This window comes from Camarhynchus parvulus, chromosome 22, assembly GCF_901933205.1.
Source record: "Camarhynchus parvulus chromosome 22, STF_HiC, whole genome shotgun sequence".
Classification (NCBI taxonomy): domain Eukaryota; kingdom Metazoa; phylum Chordata; class Aves; order Passeriformes; family Thraupidae; genus Camarhynchus; species Camarhynchus parvulus.
The window spans coordinates 3501222-3517150 of NC_044592.1; the positions used below are offsets into that span (position 1 = coordinate 3501222).

The window sequence follows — 15929 nt, forward strand, 5'->3', positions numbered from 1 at the left end:
TCTTTCATCTTTCAATGTCCAATTTCCTTTATCAGCAAACCTAAAGTTTATTTGTAAAAGCAAATCTCTTTTTCCATTCATCAATCAGTGGAACCCTTCCCATTGTTGCTTTTCTCTCCCAGTGCTGGTTTTATCTCCCAGCAGACCCACAGCTTGTTTGGAAACACAAATCCCCCATTCCTCTCATGCTGAAACCCGAACTGAGTCAGGGTTCATTCTCTGAAATCTCAACCAAGACCCAGAGGAGGGAATGCAGGCCAGCATGGGAGGGGGTGAGTCAAAACTCAATTAAAATCAGGTTTGGGATGGGTGTAAAGGGAGAGGTGACAGCCTGGACGTGTGCATCAATTTATAGTGGTAGAGGTGGGCAAGGAGCTGACTCAGCCAGGCTATTTTGGATCCCAGGAATAAGGAGCCATTGCTAAAAATGCCACTTCTAATGGTACCTTGTCTGCTTGGTGAAGACATCATCAGATCCCAGATAAGTTTATCTTTATTCCTATTTTTGGCACATCTACCATTAACTGGAGCACTGTTTTTTATCCCCATGCACAAATGAGGAACAAATCAGCGTTAATAACCCCAAAGGTCACCGGGGTGGGAGTTTCCCAGTGGGGCAGAGCACACACACGGCCTGGCTTCAGTTATGGGATGGTGAGCAGAGATAAAGGATCCTGTGCAGCTCAAATCCCTGTCCCCGTGTCAGTGTTCAGGAACACAGAATCGCAGAATCATTCTATGCAGGGGCTTTTATTGAAGAGCTCTGGGTGTCAGGGATGCACAGACCCAAATCTGATCCGACATAGGTTTGGGATGAACACGTTTTATATTCTATCATTATATAATTTACATATTAATTATTAAACTTAAATTGTTCTATTGTATACATTGATTTCATCTGAGCACGGATTTCTCGTGATCCCCCTCAAACACCTAACATAGTTTCTCATGATTCTTATGTCTAAACAATGATTACAGCTGAGAGGAATGGCGGATTTGTGTTTCCAAACATCTGCTAAATGGTTCCGAATTGAAGGAGACAGAGAAACCCATGATCTCCTTTGAAACTGGTTCTCAGTGATATTTGGGCAGTAATTAAAGTGCTGCTGACACTGAAAAGCTCTCTTTAGATAAGGCTGTCGGTGATGATGTTTGCAGGTTCTGCCTGTCCTGATAGGCAGGATCACATTTATATAGGAAATGCTTGGAGATAAGGAAAACATCACAGGAAGCTTTCAGTAATTGAAACCAAAGCCTTCAGAGGCTGTAATTTCACTGTTCTCTTGAGTTCTGGGGGATCAGCAATACCTGACAATGTTCCTTTTTGTTAGCAGCCTTCAGATGGGATAAATTCAAGAATGTAACTGTGAGATCTTGTGGGAACCCAGGAAATGCCCCTGGCTGCCCTGGAGGACTCCAGCCCCTGTCTGAGGGGCTCAGAGACCTTGGCACAGAACCCAAGACCCCTGTGCCTTTGATTTAGCCCTTGGAAAAAAACAATTACCAACCTTTATATGAAGGATTACAAGCCACGAAAGTTTAAGTAGAATGATAGTGAATTTATCACAGGGTGAAAAAATAGATTTTTTGGGGTTTTAAGAATGGGGGTTCAGGGGGCAAGATGGAGGGATCTGGGTGTGTCCAGCCTTTCTCCTTCTTCTTGGCCTCCATCTTCTGCTGTGATGGTGGCACTTTTGGATTGGTTTAGAGTAGAAGCTCACTGTCTAACATAGATGATGGGTATTGGAAAGTAATTGTAAATATTGTACACATAGTTTTTAGTATAAAAAGATAACACAGCCCCAGTGGCAGGCAGAGTGCCTGGAACTGTCCTGCTGAGCTGACCTTGGCTGGACAGGAGAAAGAATTTTATAGATAAGATACAACAAATAACCTTGAGAACAAGAGCTGAGGAGTTCTGACTCCTTCTTCGACCGCTAGGCTGGGAAAAGAGACTTTAAACTCATCTTGGGGTCACTGTGAGCAGCAGAGATCCTGAGAAGATCTTACAGGAGTCACAGAACAACTTGGGTTGGGAGGGACCCGAGAGATCACTGAACACCTTTAGATTCATTAAAGAATCATATTTTGTACACGTTGGAAACAGTACTTAATCCCAAACCCTACAGAAATAACAATTGATATCTAATAAGTGTGACACTTGCCTTGTCACTGAGTACTAAATACAACAGGCGCCAGGTTTCCAACTTCTGCTTTCTCTTTTAACGCTGCTTACAATTAAAAGAGGTGCTGATCTCTGTGCCCAGAGGCAGAACATTCCCCCAACCATGAAAGCATTTCAGTGTCACCGCTGGTGGGGCCTCCAGCTGCTCCAGTCCCCACCTCCATCGCTGTGAACTTCCCAAATCCCTGCAGGACTCGCTCACACAATCATCCCCATGATTACAAACACCATGATAAAGTCTCACAACTTCTCCTTTCATGTTCAAGCATTCAAAATTAAAACCATTTCTGGCAACAGGGCCAGAGAAAACAGACAGGGCTGCAAAGCAGCACATCAAACCCAGCGAGGCCCCAGAGCACATGTCTGTATAAAAAGGAATTATCTATTCAGGGGAACTACAAAGTTATCTCCCTTCTTTTTTCTTTTCAGTTTAGCAATCTAATTCAGAAGTGCTTTTCTCCGGCATTTCTATTTCATGACCTCGCTACCTCCTGGCTGTATTGATTTATTCACAAATCTCAGAAGGAAAACAATTTTTTTCTTTTTTTTCCTGCTGGAAGAAAACACCGTGCACAGCTCCCCTGCCTGCCTCAGAGGCAGCACAGCCCCTCATCATCCAAGGGCTGTGTCCAATAAAGGGGAGATGTGCAGGGATTGAAGAGCCCCCAGGGGCTGCAAAATGCACAAAATCAGCAGGAGAGGCACCTGGAGATGGGAGTGCCACTGACTGGGGAAACTGGTTCAGGGACAGAGGGGACAAATGGGGGGACAGATTTAACACATTCAGGAGGACAGGGAAGAGCCTAGAGTGTCCAGCAGGGCTCTGGGGTGGCAATGGAGCAAACCCAGGGTGGGAGGGCTGGAGCAGCTCCAGACTGGAGGAGCAGCTCTGCCCTCAACCCTGGGGAGCCCTGACCACTCCTGGAGCTCAAACCACCCCAAATTCCCCTGCTGCCAGGAGAAATCCTGTCACATTTTCTGGAAAATCCCCTTGCCCAGGATTCTTCTCCTGGGAAGCTGAGAAGCCTCAGAGAAAAAGGAAAACAATATGATCTCATTTGCTTCTCTTCTGTTTTGCTGCTTTGGAATGTGGTTTGGACATTGTTTACCAACAGGTGATTGTTTCATTGGTTTCATGTGAATTGTTTTTACTTATTGGCCAATCAGGGCCAAGCTGTGTTGGGGATTCTGGAAGGAGTCTTGGATTTTTCATTATTATCTTTTAACCTTCTGTCTGTATCCTTTCTCTATTCTTTAATATAGTTTAGTATAGGATTCTTTAATATAATATAGATAATAAAATAATAAATCAGCCTTCTAAGAACATGGAGTCAGACTCATCATCCCTCCCTTTGATGGGGGTCTCAGAAAGCACCACAAAATGCCACAACAGGAACAGCTGGAGCAGTGGGTGAGGAAGGACAAAGTGGGGCTGAAGGTGTGAACAACACACAAAATAAATGGAATTTGGAAATGGAACTGGTTTTGTGCTGTCCACAACAAACACCTCAAACAAACCAAGTCTAACTGAGGCCAAGTTTTATAGAATGAAGAGGGTGACACATCATTAGGCAACCTGGTTATAAAATCAGTCCAGACCGGCATGTCCTGTACAGGCCATGACAGCTCTCAATCTTTGCTGAATGGGAAACTATAAAAGTTATTAATTTGCTCTTAAAAGCAGCTACAAAACTACAAATTTGCTCTTAAAAGCTCAATCTAAATATCAGATCAATCACAAATGAGACACTGCAGACACCCGGGCTGGGTCCTGAGAGTGAAATATCTCCGGTGAGAAATGAATCACATTTATTGTACTTGTAACCAGTATCCCTTAAAAGCAAAGCAAATAGCAAATATTGCTACTGCAGACCCATAAGCACCTGGCCAAATGCAGCTGTTTGCACTGAGCAATCCCACCCTGCTCTGTGACTGCAGCAGGATTCACTAAGGCTGGAACTCTCAGCCTGCTTGGCTGTGGTGTTTTACTGCATCCCCATTATCCTGCCCTGTTTTAGTGAAAAATGCGTATTTTATGATTGGCTTTTCGCAAATATTAAAATGAATATGATGTGTGTTGTGTCAGAAAGTTATGCTGTGTTAATTTTCTTAAGTGGTGTGTTAAATACAGTTTTAGGTTGTAACAAAATGTTAAAATAGAAACTATGCTATGTAGGATACTTATTTAAAAGAGAGGACTCTGAGATAGCAGCCACAGGACACCTAAATCTTTCAGAGAAAGAGAATTTATTGCTCCGTTATCAGAAGAAATGAGAACTTCTTCCCACCTCACTCAGGCTTAGGATTAAGAGGAAGAAGCTGACACTGACCCGACAGAATCCTGTGTTTGAATGGAATTTATGCATCATGTATGAGGTGTATGAATATGCAACAGGCTGTTACTTTTAAGGGTTAATTCTCTGTTAACTATGTCCTTTTTTGGGCTTATTTTGCCCAGAAAGAGGTACCCGGACTGTCTGTAACTCTTTGTTTCTATTTTCTCATATTGTCCTAATACAAATTGTCCAAATTATTATTACTCTATTTATATTACTTTTATTTTATATACTCTAAATATATTATTTTTATAACCATTTTATTACTATAAAACTTTTAAAATTTTAAAAACAAGTGATTGGCATTTTTCACACAGTATGCCAGCCCCATAAATACACAAACCTCTGTAAAACAGGGCCTCAATGCTTGTGGAGTCCTCACAGCTTTTGAATTTTATGTGGGTTTCGTGTTGTGCTGATGTGCTGGCAGTGGAATGCGTGCAGCCCAGAAGAGAAATGATTTTACATTTCCATTAAAAGCCCTGGCTGTAAATAAACCCGTGGAACTCAGGCAGATATTCCTGGGAACATCTACAGCACTCCATTAAAATGTCAGAATCTGTGTTAAACATTTGAAAAAGCAGCAGTGGATACAACACATTTAAATCTTAAATATATGCATATATTATGTGATAAAGATATTTTAGAGTATTTCACAAACCTCTGCAGAGCACTCAACAGTAATAGTGCAGTAACAGTAAACTATCAGCAATCGTTTAGCACAACAGCTGCCCTTTTATTGCAAAAGAAACCCAAACCCAAAACAAAAACAAGGCAAACAAAAAGAACCCAAAACTCCTGAGAGCTCCACCACAAGCAGAGCAGACAGGGGGTGTAGGGAGAGCTGTGATTTCCTGCTAATGCTCAAATATCAGCTTTGGTCTGAGTGTTCATTCACAAGAAAGGGATTCAGAGTGAATTTTAAGGCTCAGGTTTGCACCTTGTGCCTCACAATGGGCTTGGCTGCTGCTCCATCCCAAGTCTTCCAGGTGGGAATGGGCTCCCCCAGCTCCTCCCTTCAGGTCCAAAGGCCCTCAGCATCATTCAGTGTAGATAAGCAGAGTCCAGCAAGCTAAAGGTTGGGTTTATTAATTTGAAATCCTGAGGTTTGTAATCATTTATCTCTATTATCAGGGCTATTTGGCAGTGTAATACCAGGGCAGGGACATTTCTGAGGGACAGGTGACAGAATTTATGAACCCCCCCCTCAGGGCAGCTTTAGCCCCATTTCACAGCACCCTCAGTCTCACCCCTGCAGATTTGAGGTGTCCCCTTTCCCCATCACACCTGCAGATTTCAGGTGTCCCCTTCACATAACAGCTGCAGATTTCAGGTGTCCCCTGTCCATATTCACACCTGAGATTTCAGATGTCCCCTTTCCCCATCACACCTGCAGATTTCAGATGTCCCCTGTCCATATTCACACCTGCAGATTTCAGGTGTCCCCTTTCCCCATCAGCCCTGCAGATTTCAGATTTCCCCTTTCCCCATCACACCCAGGCCTCAAGGAGGTGACATCCACTCCTGGAGCTTCCCTCCAGTGCAGGGAATGGCAGCTCCCTGTCCAATCGAGGGAACATTTAAAAACCCGATTTTCAAGCCCAGTGAATGAAACAAGAACAAGCCCTGACAGCTGAGAAATCTGAATCCCACTTGTCACTGATGGAGGAGGCAGCAGTGACACCCCCCAGCACCCCACCACACCTGCCTGAAGGATTACCAGCTCCCTAAACACTTCTTTTTGTGCTGTTGTACCCGACAGAATTAATATTTTACACTCTGAGGCACCAATAAGGCCGAACACACAGCTCAGAGATTATCCCAAACTTCATTAAATGGGTGTTGACCAAGGATTTTCCAGGTTACAGCTCAGCCCTGCTGTGACAGCAGCCCCAGGGCTGGGGGGAAGCAGGAGCTGGAAGGAATTACCAGCCAGGAGGGTGGAATTCATTGTGTTTGCCACTGCTGTAGGACCTGTCAGTCACCCTGATTCCTCCTGAGCTGCCCAGGGTGACAGAGCAGAGCTGTCCCTGCTCCTCGTTGCAGGGAAATGCTCCTGTCACCGACTCCAGCTGAGCCCAGGGAGAGGAAACCCCTCTGGCAGTGTGGTATGTGCTGGGTCTTTAGGACAAAGGAGGAAATTATGGATCTGACTTTATGTTTTTAGAAGGCTCCCTGAGATGATATTATTATTATTATTATTATTTATTATTATTATTATTATTATTATTATTATTATTATTATTATTATTATTATTATCCTAAATATCTCCCTGAGGGTCCCTCAGGAGCACGCCCTGAGCTAAAGGACACAATCCCTCAATCTCTCCCTGCAGAAGCTGCTGAGGGACTGGGGGAGCTCACCCTGAGCCAAAGGACACAATTCCTGCATGCAATTCCTGCTCACAATTCCTAAATATCTCCCTAATATATTATTATTATTATTATTATTATTATTATTATTATTATTATTATTATTATTATTATTATTATTATTATTATTATTATTATCTCCCTGAAGGTCCCTCAGGAGCACACCTTGAGCCAAAGGACACAATTCCTGCACACAATTCCTAAATATCTCCCCATGGGGGCTGCTCAGGGACTGGGACCCAATTCCTGCTCACAATTCTTCAATATCTCAATGAGATATTATTATCCTAAATATCTCCCCAGCCAAAGGACACAATTTCTGCACAAAATTCCTGCACACAAATCCTGCACACAATTCCTGCTCACAGTTCCTGCTCACAGTTCCTGCTCACAATTCCTGCTCACAATTCCTGCTCACAGTTCCTGCTCACAAATCCCGCACACAGTTCCTGCTCACAGTTCCTGCTCACAGTTCCTGCTCACAGTTCCTGCTCACAGTTCCTCAGACTCTCCCTGCAGAGGCTGCTGAGGACCTGGGGCCCAGAGCTGCCTCCTGCCCAGGCCAGCTCCCATCAATGGTGAATAAAAGGCTCTGGTCCCACTGAGCCCGAGCCAGCAGAGACTCTCCAGAGCTGAATCAACATTTGCCTCAGCGGGGGATTTTCAGCTGCTCTATTTAAATGCTGAATTTTCTTTTTCATTTCAATGCTTAACTCATAAAAACTGAATTTATTTGGGTTGGGTGCCCGATGGCTGCAAGCACAGCTGCTCACCAGCTCTCTCTGCTTGCTATGTAAATGCATGAGAAGAGGATTTAAAAGCCTTTTCCCACCTGCCCAGCACTGGGATTTGGGTTTTCTTCCTCTCTTCCTGCTGTGCTGATGCGCCCAGGGTGCCCCAAATCCCAGCGCCCTCCCAAAGCAGAGCTGTGGAAAAAGTCTCATTCCCTGCTTTGTAGAGAATTCTGCACCTGGAATAACCAAACTCTGGCTGCATTCCTGAAGTTCTGCACCTGGAATAACCAAATTCTAACAGCATTGCTGAAGTTCTGAACCTGGAATAACCAAACTCTGACACCATTCCTGAAGTTCTGAACCTGGAATAACCAAACTCTGACGGTGTTCCTGAAGTTCTGCACTTGGAATAACCAAATTCTAACAGCATTCCTGAAACTCTGAACCTAAAATAACCAAACTGAGAGTGTTCCTGAAGTTCTGCCCTTGGAATAACCAAACTTTGACAATGTTCCTAAGTTCTGCACTTGGAATAATCAAATTGACAGCATTTTTTGAAGCTCTGCAATTAGAATAAGCAAACTCCAACAGCATTCCTGAAGCTGTGGACCTGGAATAACCAAACCCTCCCCAGGGAGGGGCTCTGGCAGGAGCAGGGATGGGCTGGAGCCTCCATCCCCCTCGTTTCCAGTTCTCTCAGGTTGAACAAACCCTGACCATGCCCCAATCTGCATCTCATGAAACACCAGACGAGCTCCTTTGTCCCAGTTCTTTCCAGCCTTATGTTTCCATCCAGGGCTGCATCCAAGCTCTAATGAAATCAGTTCTTGGATCAGAACCAGGGATTCTCTGCCAGCACGGGGGTTTGAAACCCTCAGCACTGCTCAGCACACACGGAACAAATAAAATAAACCTGGAGATTTTTGAGGAAGCCTTTGTGGCTCAGTTATTGCCCAGCCTGTGTTAATCTGTGCTTTAACTCTGAAATAAAGCTGAGTTTATCCCCCCAGCCCAGAGCCAGGCCTGCTCTAACGGGTTTAACCCACTTTCTAAAGACACTGAATTATTTCCAGCAGACTCTTTACCTCGATGAGCCCAGAATTAGCCTGAGCCTTTATGGGACATTTTATTGGCCAAAGCAAATCTGACCTGGTGAGATTTACCAGCTTTATTAGCAGCAATAACAATTTTACTGTCAACAGCAGTAAATCAGGGTTCATTGGGAACTCCACCACTTTTATCTGGAGCAAGCAATTAAAATGTCAGGTTTTCATTGGACATAATTCCTACCTTCCACAAAAGACAGACTCCCTGTTTAAGTGGGGAATGTAAAGCTGCCAGTTCAAAGAAATCTAAAATTCTCACTAAATTCAATGAGACCGAGGGTGTTTGGGGAGCCACACCTGTGGAGGTTTATTTCGTCTCCAAAGCAGATCCATTTTCCAGAGCACACACATTCAGCAATCCTGGCAATTCCCTGCAATGCACCATCCATTTTCCTGGTAACGAGTGAAAATGCCAGAGAGCTGAGGAGAAGGTGGGAGCAGAGATTGCACTGCCAGAGTAAAACCTGCACACAAACCCAGCCACTCACTGAGCCCATCTCTGCCTCATTTTCCTCTCCTTGAGCACTTCTGCCTCACTGCTGGTGCCTCTGCATTTCTCCTCTTTATTTCCAGGGACATCTGCTCCAATCCCTTCTCATTAACTAAAAGCACACATTTCTCTGGGGTTTATTTTCCTTTTCTTCCTTCATTACCAACCCGGCCACGCTGGGGATAAGGGGCAAAACCAACTCCTGAGCGAGCCAGCAGCTCTCATTCCCCAGAAGGTGCTGCAGAGAACTGCAGGGTGCAATTAAAAATTCAACATTTCCTTGGGTTTTAAAGCCCCTGCAGCAGATTTTTAAACACGACCCACTCCGAGCCTCTCCCTCCAAGAGCAGCCTGGTTATTGCCATTTTAAGGCATCCCCATGGTTTTCCTGTTAAGATCCAGCTCTCATCACAAAAAGCCTGTTTAAAGCGAAGCCAAACCCCACCAAATTATTACTTGCAGCAGATTTGCTCTCCCCAGCAACCATTTATCATAATATTTTTAGGTTTGCCTTTTACTTTGCCTTGTTTTTCGAGGAGGAAAGTAATTCCTGGGAAAATGTGCAACAATCTGCTTTCAGTTTGAAAGCACGGGGCTTGAAAATTGCCTGAAAAACCAGTATTTCTCATCAAAACAGTCCAGAATTTGGATAAAAAGCCACATTTTTGTAAAGCTAATGAATCAAAAAAGGACACTTGAAGCGCTCTGGGGGAGAAGAGCACCAGGAGCAGCAGCACACAGGAGCTGAGCCCTGTGCTTCCCCCATCTCAAAGGTTTTCCTTGTGCCCCTGTGTGTCACAGACATCTTTTTATGAAAAATCCTTTCCTTAGGATTTTTTCCTCCTGAGAAGCTGAGAGGCCTCAGGAACAAAATGTAAACATTGATTATCTGCTGCTGTGGAATGCAACAGGTGCATCTGTGATTGGCCCATGTTGGATGTTGATAATCAATGGCCAATCACAGCCCAGCTGGCTTGGACAGAGAGTCCGAGACAGAACCTTTGTTATCCATTCCTTTCTATTCTTAGCTCAGCCAGCCTTCTGTGATGAAACCTTTTCTTCTATTCTTTTAGTATAGTTTTAATGTAATATATATGATAAAATAATAAATCAAGCCTTCTGAAACCTGGAGTCAGATCCACGTCTCTTCCCTCATCCTCGGGCCCCTGTGGTCACACCTGTGCCCACCCCAAAGCTCACCTCGGCCGCGGGGACGCCCTCGGGGGGCCGGCAGTGCAGAACAATCATCCCCTCGATGGGAACCTCCTTGCCCTGGGGGTCTTGCTCGAAGTTCTTCCGTAGATCTGCAGGGTTGGAGGAAAGAATTCATCAGGATTGGCATTCCTTGGATGCAGGAATTCACCAGGATTGGCAATCCTTGGATGCAAGAATTCATCAGGATTGGCATTCCTTGGATGCAGGAATTCACCAGGATTGGCAATCCTTGGATGCAAGAATTAATCACAATTGGCATTCCTTGGATGCAAGAATTAATCACAATTGGCAATCCTTAGATCCAGGAATTAATCAGGTCTGGCAATCCTTGGATGTAAGAATTCACCAGGACTGGCAATCCTTGGATGCAAGAATTCACCAGGATTGGCAATCGTTGGATACAATAATTAATCAGGACTGGGATTCCTTGGATTCAAGAATTCATCAGGATTGAAGAAGCTGACACTGACCAGACAGAATCCTGTGTTTGAATGGAATTTATGCATCATGTATGAGGTGTATGAATATGCAACAGGCTGTTGCTTTTAAGGGTTAATCCTCTGTTAACGTGGGTCCTTTTTGGGCTTATTTTGCCCAGAAAAGGTACCTGGACTGTCCATAACTCTTGTTTTTATTGTCTCATATTGTCCTAATCCAAATCGTCCAAATTATTATTACTCTAATTACATTACTATTTTTATAACCATTTTATTACTATTAAACTTTTAAAATTTTAAAAACCACAAGCGATTGGCGTTTTTCCCTCTGCTGGAGGATGTTCCTTCAGGAGCTCTCGTTGTGTTCCCAGCGCCTCAGGCTCCACGGTGGGGATTTACTGACTTCATTCCCTGCCTTGCTCACAGCTGATGAAATACAGCCCTGGCACTGCATTTTCCAAAACGCATTCAGAATTATCTGAGCAAGCTGCTGCCTGCACAAAGATGCTCACAGTGCCTGCACGCTCCTTTCCATGATTCTTTGTTAATGTTGATTTTTTTTCCCCCCTCAGACAACCAATTTCTTTTCCAGTGCTCCCTTTAAGAGGGCAATCATTAACAGCTGGGCTGCGCTTGTGCCTACAAATGCCTTTATTAGGGTGAAAAATGGAGCAGGATCCCTTTGCTCTGCCTTCCCCACTAGCACAAAGAAATACTCACCTGCTTCTTCGGAGAAATATAAAGTGCTGCAACACTGTGGGCTTGACTCACAATTCAGAAACATCAGAAATTCAGTGCAAAATAAAAAAAATAAAAAAAAAAGAATGAAATAAAGCTGCCAGTTCCTCAGTGCCCATCCCAGAGGGGCATTCTGCCAGAGGTTGGACCTGCAGGGTCTCATCCCTGATCCTCCCAGGGTGTTCCCCAAGCCATAAATCCCACCCCAGCGTGTTCCTGCTGTGCCTGAGGAGCCCCTCCAGCTCTGCCCTCCGGAATTGCTGCTTCTCCCATCAAACCACTCAGCTCTGAGCAGAAAAACAGCCCAGGAAGGGGCAGAGAGGAGCTCAGCTCCCACACAAAGCCTCCAGGCACCCCCAGAGCCCTCCAGGCCGAGCTGAAGAGCCTCTCCAGAGCACTCTGGGGTTAATGGGGTCTTGGGAAGAATTGCTCCCACAGTGAGGGGTTGAAAAGCCCCAGCACACGGCGCCTCCTGCTCCTGCTCACGCTGAGCCTGGCTCAAATTGCCATTTTGTGGGGCTGGGAAATCACAGCGTGGAGAAAAGTCAATAAAAATTCAATTCAGATAAAGGTCCTTTCAGCTCGGCAATGCAAGGGAATTATTGGCTCGGTGTTATGACAGTTAATGCAGTGAAATAAAAAATTGAATTTACACGTATTTAGACATTCAGACTGAATCAGCCAACAAAAAAAAAAAATTCCGCCGTTAATGAAATGAAGGTTTTCTTACACTGTCCTTTTACTTCTGACAAATGTTTGTTTTATCCTGTTAAATGTTTACCCTGGTAAAAGACACCTTTTTATATTGTCAGGAGCTGCTGGAGCACTCCCTGGAAAGTCTCCCTTCGGGTTCTCCCTTTGCTCCTGCCCTCCTCTCCCCGGGAATGTTTCTCCCAGCTTTTGGCAGGCTGCACCTCCTTCCCCAGGAGAGGAAAGGGAAGAACTGAGCTGGGGGCTCAAAGGAAAAGGGCTCACCACAGACTGGGGGAAGCAATCCCTGAATTCTCCTCTGGCAGGGGCAGTGTCAGGCTCTGGTTCTGCCAGGAAAACATCCCAGGTCCGATTCCAGGAATGGGATGAGGCTTGGAGCAGCTCCTGGTCACAGCTGTGTCTGGGGTTGTGTCCCTGCTGTCCCTCTGGCTGTGGGGCATTTGGAACATTTCCATTTCTGCAGCTCCCAGTGACAGTTCTGTGTTTGGGGCCGTGTCCCTGCTGTCCCTCTGGCTGTGGGGCATTTGGAACATTTCCCCTTTCACAGCTCCCAGTGACAGTTCTGTGTTTGGGGTTGTGTCCCTGCTGTCCCTCTGGCTGTGGGGCATTTGGAACATTTCCCCTTTCACAGCTCCCAGTGACAGTTCTGTGTTTGGGGCTGTGTCCCTGCTGTCCTTCTGGCTGTGGGGCATTTGGAACATTTCCCTTTTTGCAGCTCCCAGGGTCAGTTCTGTGCTTGGAACATTTCCCTTTTTGGAGCTCCCAGTAACAGTTTTGTTTTTGCGGCCGTGTCCCTGCTGTCCCTCTGGCTGTGGGGCATTTGGAACATTTCCCCTTTTTGCAGCTCCAGCAGGGTCTGTGGGTGCTGAGTGATGACCCCACAGCACATCAAGGACATGAGGAGATGAAGATCATCCCCACCTTCCCCAAAAGCCTCCATGGACAGCAACTCCATGGTTTGTTCCCTGCCAGGCCAGCTCAGGGCCCTGCAGGATTCCCATGGCAGCCTGGCTCTCTTTGGGATGCCTTTATCCCAAAAAAGGGAGGGAAGGTTTTGTCCCTCTGCTGACACCTCTGCTTCCTGCAGGGACAGAGGTGCCTGACCACATCCACTGGTATTTGACCCCAAAAGCAGCATTGCCACCCCTCAGAACCCCAGAGGAGCAGGGTTTAGTCACTGTATTTCACCCTAAAAACAGTGTTCCCACCCCTCAAAGCCCCAGAGGAGCAAGGTGTACTCACTGGTATTTAACCCCAAATGCAGCGTTCCCACTCCTGGAAACCCCAGAGGAGCAGGGTTTAGTCACTGTATTTAATCCCAAAAGCAGCGCTCCCACCCCTCAAAGCTCCAGAAGAGCAGGGTTTAGTCACTGGTATTTCAGCCCAAAAGCAGTGCTCCCACCCCCCAAAGCCCCAGAGGGTTTAAGCAGGGTGTACTCACTGCATTTAACCCCAAATGCAGCATTCCCACCCCCCAAAGCCCCAGAGGGTTTAAGCAGGCTGTTCTCACTGTATTTAACCCCAAAAGCAGCATTCCCACCCCCAAAGCCCCAGAGGGTTTAAGCAGGTTGTACTCACTGCATTTAACCCCAAATGCAGCATTCCCACCCCCCAAAGCCCCAGAGGGTTTAAGCAGGCTGCACTCACTGTATTTCACCCCAAAAACAGCGTTCCCACCCCCCAAAGCCCCAGAAGAGCAGGGTTTGAGCAGGGTGTACTCACAAGCGATGCGCACCGACGCCCTTCCTGCTCTTGGAGGTGCCCAGGTGGCTCCAGGCCACGCACTGGCACCAGTAATCCTCAGGGCCATGGAAATCCTCCACCTGCTGCCTCGTCACGTTGATGGAGACCTCCCTCACCTTCAGCCCTGAGCGGGGAGAGGCAGAGAATCAGATCATCAAGGACACAAGCCTGTCCTTTAATCAACAATGCCACCATCCTATTTTCTGAAAAATCCTCTTGGCCCAGGATTTCTCTCCTGGGAAGCTGAGAAGCCTCAAAGAAAAAAGGAAAACAATAATTATCTCATTTGCTTCTCCTGTGTTTTGCTGCTTTGGAATGTGGTTGGAGATTGTTTATCCAACATGTGAATTGTTTTAATTTAATGACCAATCACGGCCAGGCTGTGTCAGACTCTGGAAGGAGTCACGAGTTTTCATTATCCTTCTTTGCAGCCTTCTGTCTGTATCCTTTCTCTGCTCTTTAGTATAGTTTTAATAGAATAGAATGGAATAGAATAGAATAGAATAGAATAGAATAGAATAGAATAGAATAGAATAGAATAGAATAGAATAGAATAATAAATTAGCCTTCTAAGAACATGGAGTCAGATTCATCATTTCCTCCTTTGTCTTAGGGACCCAGCAAATACCACACTTTTCAATCAGGGCAAAGCCCTAATTACTTGCACAGTCATGTAGTGCCACTAATTAAATTCTGTAAGATGAGCGGGTCATAATGCACTGGGTTCCAGGAGTTGCCCCTGTCACCGTGATATTTTATGAAAAATCCCTTCACCAGGGTTTCTTCTCCTGGCAAGATGAGAAGCTGCAGCTTCTCCCTGTTTTGTTCTTCAGGAATATGATTTGAAGAATTATTTACCCAGCTTGTGAATTGTTTTAACTTAATGACCAATCCCAGTCCAGCTGTGTCAGACTCTCTGGTCAGTCATGAGTTTTTATTATTTATTCTTGTCTATTATTGTTTTATTATTTAGTCTTGTCTGATGTCTCCTTTCTTTTTCATTAGTATAGTTTTAGCATATTGTTATGATATAATATAATATAATATGATATAATATAATATAATATGATATGATATGATATGATATGATATAATATAATATGATATGATATAATATAATATAATATAATATAATATAATATAATATAATATAATATAATATAATATAATATAATATAATATAATATAATATAATATAATATAATATAATATAATATAATATATATCAGCCTTCTGAGAACTTGGAGCAAGTTCTCATCTCTCACCTCATCCTGGGGACCCTTAACATGCCCCCACCATGGTCTTTGCAGCTGCTCCCTCAGATTCCTCATCCCTGGTGCCTCTTTCACCCAGGATGTTTGTCTGCATTCAATCATGTACAATAAAAATGTCTTTAAAGGACACCTCCATGCCCTTGCAAACCTGTGGCCCCTCAGACCAGGAGCATTTCCCCCAGACAGAGCCCAAAGGTAAATTCCAGACTCCAGGATCCTCCCACACCTTTCCTGTGGCACCCCTGGGATGTTCCCCAGACCTGCAGCCACCTCGGCATGGCAGCCTTGGGAGAGGAAATCCAATCCAAACCTGGCTCTGGGAACCATTTGAAAGAGTCAGAAAAACATTAAATGAAAATAGAAAACATTCAGGCCTTGTTCTTCCTCCTCTCTCCTCCAGCACGGTCCCCAGGCAGTTATTTCCCCTCCACTGGAAATGGAGGCAAACCCAATCTCACCGTATTTCATGCCTGTGGAGTTTATAAAGCAGCAAGGATTCTAAACCTGAACTCCATAAAAATTGGCTTCCACTTAATCTCAGGCATCATTAACAGCTGGGCAGCCCCTCCTCAAAGGCACTGGGAAGTC

At 45.0% G+C, this 15929-nt stretch overlaps 1 protein-coding gene across 1 annotated transcript in view; it reads right to left on the minus strand.

Moving 5' to 3' along the window:
• The window catches only part of LOC115912681 (netrin receptor UNC5D-like), a 103292-nt gene that overhangs the window by 41229 nt on the left and 46134 nt on the right, over positions 1 to 15929 (minus strand). The window contains 3 exon segments of the mRNA XM_030964337.1: positions 10424 to 10527; positions 14047 to 14065; positions 14067 to 14191. Of these exon segments, the coding sequence (XP_030820197.1) occupies positions 10424 to 10527; positions 14047 to 14065; positions 14067 to 14191 (248 nt within the window).